The 16,435-nt window shown below is 39.0% G+C and overlaps 1 protein-coding gene across 2 annotated transcripts in view; it reads left to right on the top strand.

Annotated features, from left to right (window-relative positions):
- LOC140464052 (dual specificity mitogen-activated protein kinase kinase 6) overlaps window positions 1–15,795 on the top strand; it is a 148,023-nt gene extending 132,228 nt beyond the window's left edge. For both annotated transcript variants that reach the window (XM_072558698.1, XM_072558700.1), the window contains one exon: window positions 4,446–15,795. In XM_072558698.1, coding sequence (XP_072414799.1) covers window positions 4,446–4,523 — 78 coding nt within the window. In that variant the 3' untranslated portion in view covers window positions 4,524–15,795. The remainder of the gene's footprint in view (window positions 1–4,445) is intronic.
- Window positions 15,796–16,435: the final 640 nt, after the last annotated feature.

Below are 16,435 nucleotides of genomic sequence, written 5' to 3'. Positions count from 1 at the left end.
TGGTGGGAGGTGTGGATCTAAACATCGGAGTCATGAAGGGAATGGTCTCTGCAGAATGCTGAAAGGGCTGGGTAGGGAAATATATCTCTGGTGGTGGGGTCTGGCTGTAGGTGGTGGAAGTGACAGAGAATAATGCGCTGTATCTGGAGTTTATTGGGGTGGAAGGTGAAGACCAGGGTGTTTCTGTCCTTTTTGCAATTGGAGGGTGGGGTTCAAGGGCAGAGGTGTGCGAAATGGAGGAAATGTGCTGGAGGGCATTGCTGACCACGTGGATAAATTGCGGTCCTCGAAGAAGGAAGACATCTGGGATGTTCTATGATGGAAATGATCATCCTGGGAGCAGATGCAGTGGAGGTGGAGGACTTAGGAGTAAGGAGTACAGGAGGAGGGTGGGAGGAGGTGTAGTCCAGGTTGCTATGGGAGTCAGTAGGTTTGAAGTAGATGTCCGTGTTGAGTTGGTTGCCGGAAATGGAGATTGAGAGGTCCAGGAAGGGGAGGGAGGTGTCCAAGGCAGTCCTGGTGAACTTCAGGCCAGGGTGGAAGGTGCTCGTGAAGTTGATGGACTGTTTTACCTCCTCATGGGAGCATGAGGTGGCTCTGATACAGTCTTCGATGGAGCGGAGGAAAAGGTGTGGAATGGAGCCAGTAGAGCTTTGAAGATGGACTGTTCCACATACCCGACAAAGAGCAGGCATAGCTGGGGCTCATGCGGGTGCCCATGGCTACCCCTTTGGTTTGAAGCAAGTGAGAGGATTCGAAGGAGAAATTGTAGAGGGTGAAGATCAGTTCAGTTAATCGAATGAGTGTGTTGTTGGAAGGGTACTGGTTGGGTCGGTGGAAGAGGACGAAACTGAGGGCTTGGAGGCCTTTGCCATGGCGCTTGGGTGTGACCTGTACAACCTCAACATGACCTCCTAACTCCTCTACTCAAAGGACAGAGCAATGAAGGCAAGTGTGCTGAACACCTTTGTCATCACCCTCGTCATCTGCTGTAAACCTCAAAGAATTATGTATCTGTACCCTTAGATCCCTCTATTCTACAATAAATTGTATGACCCCTAGCCTTTTTTGTTGTACCAAAATGCAACACTATGTCACAACATGGCTGAACAGTCTAATTAAAAATAATTAGCAGTGATTTAAGGATCGGCTGTGGAATCTTTTAAAATGGAAAAATGAATTCACACCTGCTGGTGTCTGAGCACGTTTCCCATCAGTGCAGACTAAGCCCTACGGTAAAGATGTTATGTAAACAAACTGGCTCATAGTATTTTATACATTTATGAAGGTTAGTAGTCATGGAAAAAATGATCTTGGCTTTCAAATAAGCAAAACGGGAAGTATTGGCTCTCTGATACTTGTAGTTCACAAACCACATAAATCATTGAAATGTGGTTTCGCAACGTATTAAGATTACAGCGTTGTGAAATGATGTGGCTTGTCTGAGGAAGTCACAAATATGGCACCATCTATTCTTAGTTTTATGACACATTATTAGAATAGTGTTAGAAAGTAACATTGTCCTTAATGGAAGTGTGAGTATGAAGATGGGGTTTGATTGAATTGTTACTGATGCGACAGCACAGTCTCTGAAATGGCAATGAAGGGTCTGGAATAATTTCTTTCAGATGAAATATTTTTCGAAAGATTTTTAGTTTTCATGTACTCTTTCTAATAGAAATGCCTTTGTTTTCTGGTATGTGATGAATGCAGTAGAATGAATCGGCTCATGTTTACTCGCTGTGCCTACCTCTGATGTCTACAGGGATATTGCATTATTGCCCTGAACGTGTAATTCTGCCCTTTTAAGCCTTTTACCTCAATTGGTTAGTATGCGGAACCTTGTACCCAATTGAAGGTAGTTTGGGTGAAGTGTTGGATTAAGGCAAGTTGGTACATAAAGTGGGAAAAGAAACCGAAAAGTAGGATTGGATGAAAAGAGATGGGAAAATTTGCACACATAGCACAGGGGCCAGTTGATATGTATCTGCTGCCATGCTTAAATCTTGTGAAATCCAATGAGATTGCTTTGAAAACTCATCAGATTTTAAACAGATAATAGTGATCAGATATTGAGGGCATTGGAAATTGGTAAGCGTCTGTCTGCTTCATGGATCTCATTAATGTTTCTTTAGCTTAAACTGTATTCCATTTTGTAAGTTATTGAAACTGGAGAAGGCCATTCAGCCCTATGAGGCTGTTCTACCATTTGAGTAGATCATTGTATCTTGCTGTTCCATTGTCTCACACCATTCCTCCACCAGTAGTGAGATTGGTCAGCTTGCTGTCGGATGCTGTAGACCTAGTCATTTGAAAGTACAGTCCTAGGGCATCTATATATTTACTCAGGCTTTCTATTGTTCATGTTGTAGGAGATGTTATAGCCCAGCAGATACAGTCTTTGGCTTTGAGATAGCCATGCTGAGTTCAAGTCCCACTCCTGTTGACCACCGAAGGATTGTTCATAGCAAGGTTCAATCCGTTATTAATCCTTCCAACAATACCCCAAAAATCAAAATATTGTGTGTGTAGACGCAAAACAAACTGCACAATTGAAGTTTTCTGCAGTTCATTTCTGTCTGGACAGTTAGAGTGTGATTTGGATATTCACTATATTGTGGCGATACCTCCTTTTCTGTCATTACAACTTCTCCACGCATAGCCTATGGTTAGTTATTGGGCACTCAACTCTTCAGATATTTTCAAAAATCTGCTGCATTGTTCGTTTCGCTACAAAGAGAGTCCTATGAACTTTTATAACATGCTGAGATTATATTTGGTTTTCCATTTGTCCATGTGTAACTTTAGTGATTATTTTGTAGAGGACGTGTTTCCACTATAAATAATTTACTCCCATGCTAGTTACTGTCAGTTATTAGTTCCCCCTTTTCTCTGACTGACTTTCTCCACCCAGTACAGCTTGGAATATTTTGTGCAGGGCTGAGGTGTGTGGTGCAGTTAGTATCGTGACAGCTCACTTGAATGATACCCAGGGAAATCTATGAAGGAAAGGCTTAAAAATTGTTTTTTCTTTAACATAGCTTGTTATGAGGGACCAACTGAAAGATCATAATTGTGAAAGGATTTGAAAGGGTAAGTAGGGAACAAGAATCAGACATGCTAGATTGTTAGAGAGAGTTAGAAAGATTCTGTTAGCACTTACACAGGTGGAGTGAGGTAACGAAGGAAAAGTTATGTTTGTTCAGCTGTCAAGCTAGAAGTTACATTCTCCCATGTTAGTTGAGATGTTGGTATGTGAATTGGATAAGTACTTGGAAGGAAGGAATATTAGCCCTGAAAGAGAGGATATACTTTTTGTATAAAACACCATTCAAAGTGAAAGCATTTGTCTTTTATTTGATTGCACAGCACTTATTAAGAAGAGTGACTTGCATTTATGTAACATCTTTTTGGCCACATGATGGGTCTAAAGCACTTTATAGCTAATAAGTACTTCAGAAGCGTGATTGCTGTTGTTATTGTAAAGAATACAGCTGACCTATGTGTACCAATTCCACACAAACAATTATGTGACACTGAGCAGATGGTCCATTTAACTGATGTTGATTGAGAGATAAACGTTGGCTGGGACACCAGGAATAACTCTCCAGCTCTTCAGGCATGTAAACTTCTAAAACCATCTGATGAGACAGACTTGGTCCTGATTTAATATAGAGTTATAAAGTTGTCCAGCACAGCAACAGACCTTTTGATCATAGAGTCATAGAGCTGTATAGCATGGAAATAGACCCTTCTGTCCAACTTTTCCATGCCGACCAAATATCCTAAGTTAATACAGTCCTATTTGCCAATATTTGGCCCATATCCCTCTAAACCCTTCCTATTGATATACCCATCCAGATGCCTTTTAAATGTTGTAATTGTACCAGCCTCTTCCACTTCCTCTGGCAGAACATTCCATACACGCACCATCCTCTATGTGAAAAGGTTGCCGCTTAGGTCCCTTTTATATCCTTCCTCTCTGACCTTAAACCTATGACCTCTAGTTTTAGACTCCCCTATCCTGTGAAAAAGACCTTTTGATATTCACCCTATCCATGCCTCTCATGATTTTATAAACTTCTATAAGGTCCCCCCTCAGACTCTGACACTCCAGGGAAAACAGCCCCAGCCTATTCAGACACTCCCTGTAGTTCAAACCCTCCAACCCTGGCAACATTCTTGTACAACTTTTCTGTACCCTTTTTAATATCTCATCCAGAAAACAGAATCTCCAGTAGTGCAACACTCACTCAGTACTGTGTGTTGGATTGTCAGACTAAACTTTTATGCTCAGTGCCGTGACTGAATGTATTAGCAGACATCTTTAGGTCTTTGGGAACTATAAATTCAGGTAAAAATCATTTCTTTGAACACTTATAATTAAAAATAAAAACAAAGCCATTCTTTGAGCTCTAACTCTTGTGTTTATTTGTTCTCTCCAGCAACATCCCTTCTTCACACTGCATGAATCCAAAGACACGGATGTGGCATCGTTTGTGAAGCTTATTTTGGGAGATTGAAAGATTCCCGTACAATACAACTGCTTCTGCCATTGGTCCATCTACACGTTCTGCTTTGGGATGAAGTCACAGGATATTTTCTGTCAGTGTTGATCTTGGAAAATATATCAAGAGTTTTCAGAGTAACTCTGGCCATTGGCAAGAACGGGGTGGGGGGGAAATCTTTAGTAAACTTGTGCAGCTGAAAAGAGAGAGCCCAGTATCTGCTCCTCTCGATGTCTGAGTGGTACTGTGGAGTCCTTTGAAAAACCTTTGTCAATAATTTTCGACTGACTTGCAAAAACCAATAATTGGGAGTAGGTTTTTTTTTAATAATTTGTTTTTTTTTTAATTTAAGTGAATAGTGGGTTATGTACTCATAATTAATTATCTGCAAAGCCTTCACTGTGTGACTGTGATGAAGACTTGCATTGCCTCAGACTTTGGTCTCTTAAAGGCCACGTTAGCTTCTGAAGTTGTAGAATTTTGATGCAAGGCTGCATTGTGTGTGCAAGTGTGTGTGCGTGTATTTTTAAATAGGTGCACTGAAAATTGCGTGATTGCAGGCAAACCAATGGGGGTGAAGGCAACCAGTTTAAATGGGAGGTGCTATGGTGGAGCCAGCTTTTGGCTTAACACGTCTACCCCTTCCTTTGCCTACGTATGGTGTGACTTTTGTTTGTGTATAAATAATGTGATGTGTAAATATATGCTCACTTCCATAAGAGTAACTCTGGACACACAGAGGTAATGATCCACCCCCATGAATTGTTCTCCGGACAGACTAGTTCCATGCAGTCAACATCTATCTGAATCTTTTTTGTATTTTCACCAACAGTGCTAAATCCTGCACTAACAAAAAGTGATATCCCTATAAAATGTAATTTATTTTTAAAAGAAAAGTTCAGATGTTAGTTTATCCAGCCTAATATTGTATAGTGTGCACATCCAACTAATTTTTGCGAGTAGTATTTTATTAAGTGGTTAGGATGAAGATTGTATTTTTACATAAAACTTGTACAGGTCACCTAAAGGCTGAAGTAGATTTTAATAAACCCATAATTTAGTTATTTTGAAAATCAAGATATTTTTGAATTGCTTTTGCTTTTAAAGAGAAAGGGTGAGAAACTGAATGTTGTGAATTTCTGGCCCATATAGTACAAACCTTACAGGAAAGATTAGTTCCTTAAAACTCAGCTACCCTTCCTTTTACTGGTTATAATGGTGTCAATGCCTTTGCAGCTGTCTTGGACTGTGTAGAAAAGAAATATTTTAGTCAGCAACTACTCAATTAATTCCTGACGTCCGCTAACTTGGGTATTGCCATCCGTGCCAATAGTAGCCAATCCTTTGTGATAAGAGAGTGATCTGTTCTTCCCAATGAATGGTATGACATGTAGAACACATTCAATAGGGAAATTCCAAGTCTGAATGTTTGTTTCAAGTAACTGTGATCCTGACGTGTCTCCTTATTGGAAAATCAAATATTCTAATATTACAGCTTCTAAACTCCTCTCCTAAGATTATGTTCCTTGTCACTAATTTTTCTTCCATCCTCACTCGATCAATTCAACTGGGGTTCCACAACCACTGTTACTCTCACCAGTCAAACGGCAGTATTTACTGTCTAGGTTGTCCACAGATTGCTGTCTTCCACCCTTTAGTAAGTCAGGAATACTTCTCGTCCGCTGAGGTGGAGTGCATCACTTTTGTGAGGTGCTATCAAAGCTCATTTTTCTAACTTTTGGTTTTTCATACCAGAATGGGGTGCATTTTAGCAGTGGTGTTATCCCAACACTAATAGGCTATTGATCATGAATCCTGTATTGAAACCTTGTTATTGACGCTAAGGAGAACTGTTGCAGTCTCACTTGACACTGGGAAGCACAGAATTAGCTGTGTGACATATAGATGGCATCTCAATGATTTTGCATTTGAAATCAAAGTCCATTGTTGGAGCAATTCTGGGTGCCATTTCTGTTCCACTATTTCCTGATGCAGGAGCTGGAAGGAAATATTGTTCTGAACCATGTTAACAGTCCCTCATAACTGCTCTTGTGTCAGTTTTATCGAATATTTTAGTGCCCAAGAAATATGAGCATTTGTCTCTTGCATTGATTCGGTTCATCAAAAGCTGTTTAAGTTTGAAAATGGCAATATGCAGCAGCGCTTGAATGTTTTGGATAGAGCAGCTTGAAATTCCAAAATCCCCAATTGTTTGCTGCTGTTCTCCGAACAGTTTGGAGACATGTTAACCTCAGAAGATATTCTTGTCTTGGGGAATCCTTAAAAGCCCTCTGAAGGTGCTGCATCTCCTCCTGCAACTTTGGATTTTATTTTGAGAGGCAGTGGGAGAAATATAACTTCTTTTTTGAAGAGGTAGCTTCACTTTTCAATAGTTTCCCTTTGGTATTTTGCCCCACTTTGACTAACTAGAGTAAAATCCTCAACTACCTTGTGGTGTGCACTTCAGTCCTGGTGCCTTTGAAGAGTTGGTTAACCATTTCATTATTCCTTATACTTCAGCCTTTGTGTATGTCATACTAATGTGACATTTTGTTTTAATTAGAGTGACAAAGGAACAGGGCTAAAATTTTGCTAGGTGCTGGCAATTTTAAACCGAGTGTGTTAACTTACATCCACAGCAAGTGTCTAAGTGGCATTTTACATTTGCCTAAATTTGCTAGAGAGGAATAGTAAGAGTTAATATTTAAATAGGGCTCTGTATTCTTTGCAGAAAACTGAACGCTCATACAGCTGATTCAGGTTAGCTCTGCACCTCAGGTCTAATCTCATTTATATGTCTTCAGTCAAAACAAGAACATCTATTGCGCCTGACTGAATTCAAAGAGAGAGAAAAACTCTGCATTCCACTCAGATTCCAAAATTTCCCTGAAATTGTAAAGTTCCCTATTGATTGCATGCCTAAACAGATGAGAGTACCAGTCTACTCTTGGGCTACCGTGCACATATATGAACTGTGGCTTGTGTAGATTGTGGGATGATCCACACTTTATTTCCTAAAGAACCTGAATCTCCGCTGACTAACCACATGGATCAGTAAATTTCTCTTGAATCCAGGGGTGCTATTTCTGATGTTCAATCATCTCTTTGCTCCAATTTTTCCACCTCACCCTAATTTCTCATGAAGATCCCAAAACTGATGTGGCTAATATTTTTGTTCTTGGTTGACATTCTCAAGATATCTTCTAGAGTGTGCAGTGTTTTTCCCTATATTAGTGGTTGGATGTGTGATGGTAAATGAAACTATTACAACTAGTTAAATGTTGAGTTGATTTAAAGACCCTAAAGTGGTATTTCTGTCTTGTTTCATACTTTGACTTTGAGAGCTAATGTTTTCAAATTGAAGGTCAGCAATGATCGACCTATGATCTTCATCAAATCAATTAAGTTACAAACCAGGTGACTGGTTCACTGGGCAAGTTGAGTTTGTAAACTATATTTGTGATATGAGAAATGTGCTGAAGAATCCAAAACTGCAGGAAGGGTAAGTGCATTGAAGAATGTGACAGTGTATCAGTCACTGGGACATCACGCTGAACACATTTCCCACCCCCCACCCCCCTCCCAAACACACACACACACACACACACACACACACACAGTCTCCAGCCTTCTTGCACCATCGAATCAGTGCTAACTTTAGCTCTGGGTCATTGAGCCATTAATTTTTTTTTCAACCTGTAGGTGTTTGTTTGGACAATGTTGTGCAAGTTGGTAGAACTTTCTCTGTGCTGCTAAAACCTATCTAAGGTTTAACCACGTTAATAGTACAAGCTCTTTTGAGTGACCCTTTGCTTTGCAGTTTGTTGAAGGGGTATGTTTAGTCATACGCCATTAGTTACTGTGATTGCATTTTAATCTCATCAGCCTCATGAGTTTAGATTTATTATTAAATATGTGGGTTTGGGATGATTAAGGTGAAAAGCAGTTCTAGATGCTTAAACTGCTTTACAATTTGCAAGTGAGTTGAAAACCAGGCAGAACTTAGCAGCCCTCTATGGATCTTGTTTCCTAAACATTTTGGTTTGAGTGTGCGGGTGTGCATGTTTATAGTGTTAAATAAGCTTGTCCTTTTCAATGTACATGTAGGTAAATGTACTGCACAACTTGTTTGAGTTCACTTATTTATCATTGGTGTAAAATTTAGCTTGATTTATTTGACATCTGGAGGATGTGCATTGAGCAGGGGAAGTGGAAATGAGAAAGTAAAGGTGCTTTATTCCTTTCCAATGGTGACCTGTCTTTCCAAGGAGTTATTATCATTTACTGTTAAGTTATGGGATATTGGTAGCCAATGAACAGTTGGGTTCTGCTGAACGTGAAGCTCCAATGTGAAAATATCCACTTCTGGTTGAATTTTGTTTCTGCTCTGTTTTGCCCTGCCCCTCACAAGAGGCTAGTTGATAATTGCTCCTGCAGTTAGTTTGTTGGGTGAGGGGATTCTTTCGCTGTTTTGCCCCTTCTCAGTCAGCCAGAACAGGAGAAGCCTCTTACCTTGGAGCGGAAGAGAGGAATATGAATGTTTCTTTTCACTGAGCTTTCATATTATGCGTGCTGCTGTGATCGAAATGGTGAACCATTCTCCTCGCCTGTCCTCCCACCTCCCACCAGAATCACAATGAGGGTGGGAGAGGGCAGCATGAGGGGAGAAGGGAACGAATTGGCTTTAAGACCGTGACCGTTGTAGAGCAGCCTGAAACATTTAATATAGTAGACCTCTGTGAGAGGTTATTCCTGAGCACTACACTGGGGAGGTAAATAAAAGGTTGTAAAACTATTTATTTACAAGCGATCAAGAGGATGGAAGTAATACTTTTAACATCTGAAGTGATTCGAGAGCAGACTCCGAGCTGAGATCTGTTTTTTAAATCACTGATCAAGCATTTGGAATGCAGTTCACTTCCTAGAGGGGTCCATGTGAGGAATCTAGGGATCTACTCACTTCTTGAAAACTGAATTGCCACTTGCAGCAGAGTCTGATGGTAAAGGGCAGTGCAATGATATATAATGTTATTTATAATAAACTGATTATTTATTTTTATTGGGGACTGACTGTTACTGCTTCTCTCTGTTGATCAACTCCGTAAGGCTCCAGCCACTCTTATACAATCTCTCATTGAAGTCCTCATTTTTCGCTTGGCCCGAGCTGATAATATCAGCTACGCTGTGGCCTGACAAGATCACAAGACATAAAAGCAGAATAATTCTTGCCTCCTCACCGTAATAGCATAATAGTAGTCACGATGCTTTCTCCTCTGGAGGTCTTCGCTGGTATTGTCACTCCTTGATGAGGTCTTGAGGAGCTGTACAGCTCAGAGCAGTTTATTATTTAGTGTGGTTACTTTCTGTGAAGGGGTTTGTCTGCTTTCAACCTCCCACCACCACACCCCCGTCCCTGAGAGATGGGGAGATCACGTTTCTTGTAGACCAAATACACCACAAGAGCTTCGAACATTAATACCTTAGAGCTAGTGGCCAAGAGAGCCATCTGCCGAATGATAAATGAGGGAAGCCATGTGTTTCTTTGAATCTGATCTCTTACACAGTAATGCTCTGCTTTGGTCAGTCACATTGAAAGATAGTGTGCCAATTGCCTCCTTTACAACATATAAATTTAAGAGTCCTTGTTGAAACTGAAACTATTTGAGTTGTAAGGCAAGCATTCATTTCTATTCTATTTTTATGATGTATTCTAACCTATACTGTACAACCAATGCCAATTTTGTCACCTTGGATGTTTAATAAGCTTGGCATAAATAGTGTTAATTTAACAGTGCATATCATGTTTCTCCTTTATCAGTGGTTTGAGTAAGTGGATGCAACACTGTGTTAATGCTAATTTAAAAACTCCATTGTGTATGTATCTTAAGGAATGTTAAAATGAAGTGTGTGTAGGTTTGATATTCATTAACATTTGAAATGTACCCTGCAGACAAACAGAGAGACACTGCAGCTTTAATGGGGGAACACTCAAAAAATTTTTGTTTATTCAACCTTTTAATACGTGGAACAATCAAGCTGTATTTTTTTTCAAAGAAAAGATTTCTTGAGCCTTGCATGGGTTGTGAGACCCATCATTACTAACCTGTTGAAGTTGATATTTCAAAGAGAAACACCGCATTTGATGGGCTATTTATTTGAGTTAAAACTTACGTCCCATGTTCAAGGCTGAGAATTTGGGCTCACAGAGGCTACACTGTAATAGATGCTCATGACTTCTTTTAGTGTCTATGTATCAACCTTTCATTCTGTGATCCTCTGCACTGCTGTAGGAGGTCAGTTAGCTCAGTTGGCTGGACAGCTGGTTTGCAAAGTGGAGTGATACCAACAGTGCGGGTTCATTGCCTGCACTGGCTGAGGGGACCATCAAGGTCCACCTTTTCATCCTGAGGTGTGGTGACTCTCAGATTAAACTCACATGAGCTGCCTCAATGTCTAATGAGTAAGCAGCTGTTTGATCCTCAGGACCAATGGTGACATCCCCCCGCCCCCTTTTTTTTAACCTGCACTATTAATTTAAATGTGGAAAAAAACTGAATTTATATTTGTTCAACAAGTGAATATTTTCTTGCTTTGTCTTTTTTTCCGCTGCACCTCTGTGTCATTTTAACTTCAGGCCCTTTAATTATTACTTCTTTGTGCGAAATATTTTGGCCACTTATAAAGAGATTTTCTTGTAAACAGTGGCTTTCTTTACAGCCTAACTTCACTGCAACCACCCCCCCAACTCCTGCCAAAAATATGCAATTGAAAACATAACCTCTGTCAGTATGTACAAGGACAAAGTAGTCATGAATTTGAATTGTACAATTTGAACAGATTCCCGTCTTTTGATGGCCTTGTTCCCCATGGCAGATTAGTGTTGAGTCAAGTGTTGAGAGAAATTGACTGTTGAATCTTTTCCACATCAAACCCAGATTATGGTTTGAGAAGTGTACTTTTATCATTTATACATACTCCTGTACAATGCAGCAGTGATTAATTGTATGTTGGATTTTCTGATACGCTTTTTCTGTATAATTGCCCTTGTGCTTGTTGATTTTTGAATTGCAACGAGAACACTAGTCATATGCTACTTGAATGTGCCACTATTCTTCAGTCAGTCTGATCTTTCCGTGTATGTGGTTAATTTGACAGCTTCTGCTGTCTGGTGATACAAACGATAGGCAGCTCTTTGCAGTTTTGAACAATTTGCCGCTAGAACTGGGCATATTTAAATTGCGCAGTTGCCTGATGCAGGAGGGCTAATCAAATTCATTCATTGAGTCAAAAGTAACTTTCTAATTGCATTACCACAATATGAAGAAGTTCTGCAGTCCTCTGTCTTTTTTGGCAGTAGATCTAAAATGTCATTGATTGCTCATGGTTGAGTCCTCAGCCTGACTTTGTATTTAACTTTTAAACTTGTATTCAACTATTTTGTCAACTTTACAGTTGTTGGCATTGGGTATAATCCTTGTTGATCACCATAGAAATACCACTTGTCAACCATGTCATCAGGTACTATATCAGAATGTTTTAAAAAGTGAAGATCAAGTCTTGAAATGTAAGCAAACCAAAAAACAAAGGCAGCCATGGGTTTTTTTTTGAGCATTCCCCTTCGAGTATGTTCTACTGGTGTCTAAGACATTGTTAATGTTTAAGCTGTGTTCTGGATGTGCTATTTACCTCTGTATACTCAAAGGGATGAGCATGCAATATGCGAATATACTGTTTGGACTTGTATGCAAATAACTTTAGCTTGAAGTTGATATTGAAATGAGATATCATTTGAGTGCCTGTTTATGACTTGAAGGTACAATGGGCTTGCTGTGACTTGCAGGATATGTTGGAAAGGACTGCAGCATAGTGAACTATGAACCAGCTCATCTGTCCCCAGTCCCATCTTGTTTTACATTGACAAAAGGAAATCTTTTTGTGATGATAAACAAAATAGAACTTCTGGTAAGGAGTTTCAAAGACACATCCTACAATGTTCAGCTATTTCTTTATGTTAAAACAGGCACATAATTCTGCATGATGCTAATCAACCAAAGCCCAAAGTTTTATGTAGATGGCTGGAAATTTCAAAAACAGAACCAATACCTTGTCCGTCATTAACAATTCCCCACATCATCTGTGTAGGAAAACAATGATCAAATTGGATTTATGAAATTCCCTTTTGTTTTGGCAGTCAATTCAAATCAATTAAAACATGTTGTCCAATTTATTTTTTAAAAAGTGTCCCTTGAATATGTAAGGTATTAAAAAATAATTTTTATGTTTTATAAAGAGAGTTTGGCGTCTCACACCTCAGAGTAAACTAAAATTAAAGATGCTCAGGAAGCGTACTATTTTAAAAATAAAAATCAGCAATTCCTATATTTTTCTACAGCACTTAGCTGCTTTATATCTGAGCCAGAGTACAAACCTTTTGCTAAGATTCAGCATTCTGTTTGTGAAGACGTCGTCTGAGACAACCTTGCATCCAGTTTGCCCTCTTTTGTATCGGGGTTTATTCTGGAGAGGAAATTAGAGATTTCCTCAGGTTGACAACAGGTGAAAGGGGAGAAATGCTGACCAGATTTTTCCATGGGTCATACATAGTAGATTCACAGTCCAACTTGTGGACATGTTGAACTGTCTGTCCAGGTGAGAGATCTTCTAGACCTTTGCTACAGTGCTCATCCTAGCTTTTGGTAGAGATCTTTAAAGGTACATTTAATGTATCTTTTACCCTCCTTAAATAATAGGAATAGTGCCAAGTGGTAGCAAGGTATTCGAACTGATCATTGACTTCATTCACCAAGTGCAGCACCTCTGGTTTCAGTTCGAAAAGAGAAAGGCACTTCCTATACAAATATTGCCAGAGACAGTGTACGGTAGTTTTCTGATGAATTGCTTTTCTATTGTTAAGATAAAATACCACTTGAGTTCATCTGTAAGTTTAGACCGACTGTTCTCTTAACTCCAAGCAGTTTGAACAAGAGGACACATTGACCTCGAATTTTCCTGGAGTGTTTCCCCATCGCTGTAACATAAGAATAGTATTGTGATGACTTTTCTTGAGTAGATTTGTGTGCAATTGTTTTCCATGAGTTGTACGCTGGAGTAGTGGTGCAGCAAATTTCCTCGACCACTAGCAATGCTCCTAAGATCTGTCCAGAGAAGCTGTAACTCAATGAGAAAACCCGTCTTTCCATACGAAAAGTCAGTAAAGATGAGTTCCCAAAACATATGTGTTAGCACAAATCTAGGCAAAAAATGTATGTCACCTGACACAGCTTTTTGTGGTTTTCTCCACTTTTGTTATTGAACTATTAATTACTGAGATATGGACAACATTTGACCAACATACTTCCAGTTTCAGTGTATCAAAATTGTTTGGAAAGCCCTAACTTTTCACCAAGTCTTCAGAGGACTGTGAATGGTCTTACGTCTAATAATACAAAAACATGAGCAATTGTGACAGGAGGCTGGGAAAGTGACACTTGCTGGCAGAATTCAGCTCCCACTTGCTGTTACCCCCACCAATGCTGTTACCTTGCACTTGTTCCTGCTGGTTTTTGCATTGCTGCCTGGATGATCAAACCCAGCAGGAAATTTGCATCAGATTCCATCAGCAAGGTAGGAACAGAAACCAGCAAAAAAAGTGTGAATCTCCATATCGGTGTGATTCAGGAAATTTCCATGCCATTATGATGCAATCTGTGAGTGAATTACGCATTAACAAGAACTGTGTCAACAGTGAAGTGTATTTCCCAAAAACCTGCATTAACTTAATCAACACAACCCAGGTTAAATCAAAAATATAGAGGAATTTAAAGCATTTGTTATGTCAAATATAAGTTAAATTGCTATGATCCTTAACATTGACTCAAAGTTGGTCTTGCCTGCAAAACTGAGTTATGTCCTTAGACTGAAATAACGAGGATAATGAATGTTTGCCGATTTGAAGCATTTCAAAGAAAGTCTTAAATTCAGCTAATTTTCTTCAGAATGGTTTTGCATGTTAATAGCATTTAACTTATTAAAAATTCAGTGTATGCCAGCAAAACTAGCAAATGGTTCAGTATAGTTTGTTTAGTCATTTTTAGTGACGTGAATTGGGCAACTCAAGATTAAAAACTCAGTGGAAAAATTCATAATTTTTCTGGTAAACCTTTTTTCAGCTGTCGTTGTAAAAGTGGACCAGATCACCCTCTCACCAACGTTTCTTCTAATTTTGGAAAACGTTGTCTGTTTTGTTCTATTGGACTAATTGATTGCTGTGGTTGACAGAAGATACTGTCTTTGAGAAAATGCAAATAGATGTCAGAAAAGACATGAACTGCAAGCCAGCCAGTGCAATCTGTTCCCAAAGCTGAATCTTGACCCTCTAGTATTTGCAAAATCACCTAAAAGTAATGAACACTAAACAAAATCTGCTTCAAAACTGCCAGAAGATGGTGCTGCAAGAGCAAAAAGAGTCTTGCCGGTTAAATTGTTGTCCATGGAGTTCATTAGACCTGTTCTTTTCCTAAATACCTTTTGTAAACCTCTGTACCCTGCTTTATACACTAGCACAGACTGAAATTGTGACGTTCTGTGTTTGGGAGCGATGACCAGTGAAAATACCAGCACAAAATAATTTCAAAGACCTTCAGTAAAATAAATGGCAATTTGATAAAATATGTTTTTATATGGTCAGCCAAAAGCCTTCTGAGAAACTTAATAGACTAATAAAAGCAAAAGATAGTATCAAGAAATTAAATTAGTCTGCTTAACTTATTGTTCAATAATAATAAAAAAACAAGATCTGAAATTTCCCTTCAAGATGACTTATTTGAAATGGAATTTCCTAAAAGTGATGGTAGGACTGTTAATAATCCATTACTGAGGATCTTTTAAAAGGTCATAATTTTTCTGGTGTTTTGTAAGTCAATTTTGAGATCAGCACAGATGTACGTTTCTCAGTGACCTTTCCAGTACTTAAATAGGCAATGAAATGATTACTTCTTGCAATCTGAAAATCGACAGAGCCTTCTCTTAGTCTACTCATCCTGATGTGATGCTGGTTTCTAACCTTTTACCCAGGCTCACTATGCTGCAGGTTTCTACTCATTGACCTTTGAGCAGCTGCCCAAGACCCTGCTCAGTGGCTGTTTGTTCATCATATCCTACTGTTGCTGTAAGATGTTTGTAAAGAATTATTACTGATTTTAGAAAACAAATATATATTCAGGTTGCTCATTCTAATTGTGTGCAATTATACTGATTTAACTCAATAAAGAGGTATTTTTCCACAATGCACCATCATGTTGGATTTTTATTTCTTAATGTAATTAACTGAATGAATACAATGCATTGACACTTGATCTACATGAAGAAGAATTGATTATTACATCAAGTTAAAATATTGATCTTAAAGTTATGTTCTCATCATATTGTTCCTGACATTATTTTCTGTTCATTTTAGTGGATATGTCAACATCTTTCACATAAACATGCTAAAATCTCTGTCGAAAAATATAGGTGGGAGTTATTTCTCAGAATGTGTACCCAAGTATCCCATGTTGTGATCGCAGGATGGAAAGATTTCATACGCCATTTGCTAGGGAAGTGTCTTATTTCTAGCAGTTCTTGGCACATGCAAAAAAATCACAACAGAGAAGAGACTGAAGAATTTTGTACATGCTTTCAGCTTTTTGAAAAATCAGTCAGTGCACAATGAAAAGTGGTTGACACTTTAATTTGAGTAACGTTGTATGTGCTTGTGATGACAATCATAACCTTTCAATCCACTAACAATCGACCAGAGCTGCAAATATTCAGAGACCAGGTATATCCTGAAAGATCTGCATTCGAGACCCATCAGAAATCACAATGCCATGAATGAACAGTAATTCTAGGGATGTTTAAACCACATCTGGGACCCTTTGATAAACTCT

Source organism: Chiloscyllium punctatum, chromosome 39 (genome assembly GCF_047496795.1).
Source record: "Chiloscyllium punctatum isolate Juve2018m chromosome 39, sChiPun1.3, whole genome shotgun sequence".
Lineage (NCBI taxonomy): Eukaryota > Metazoa > Chordata > Chondrichthyes > Orectolobiformes > Hemiscylliidae > Chiloscyllium > Chiloscyllium punctatum.
Note: the sequence above shows the minus strand (reverse complement) of the source record. Positions and strands in the feature narration are given on the sequence as shown.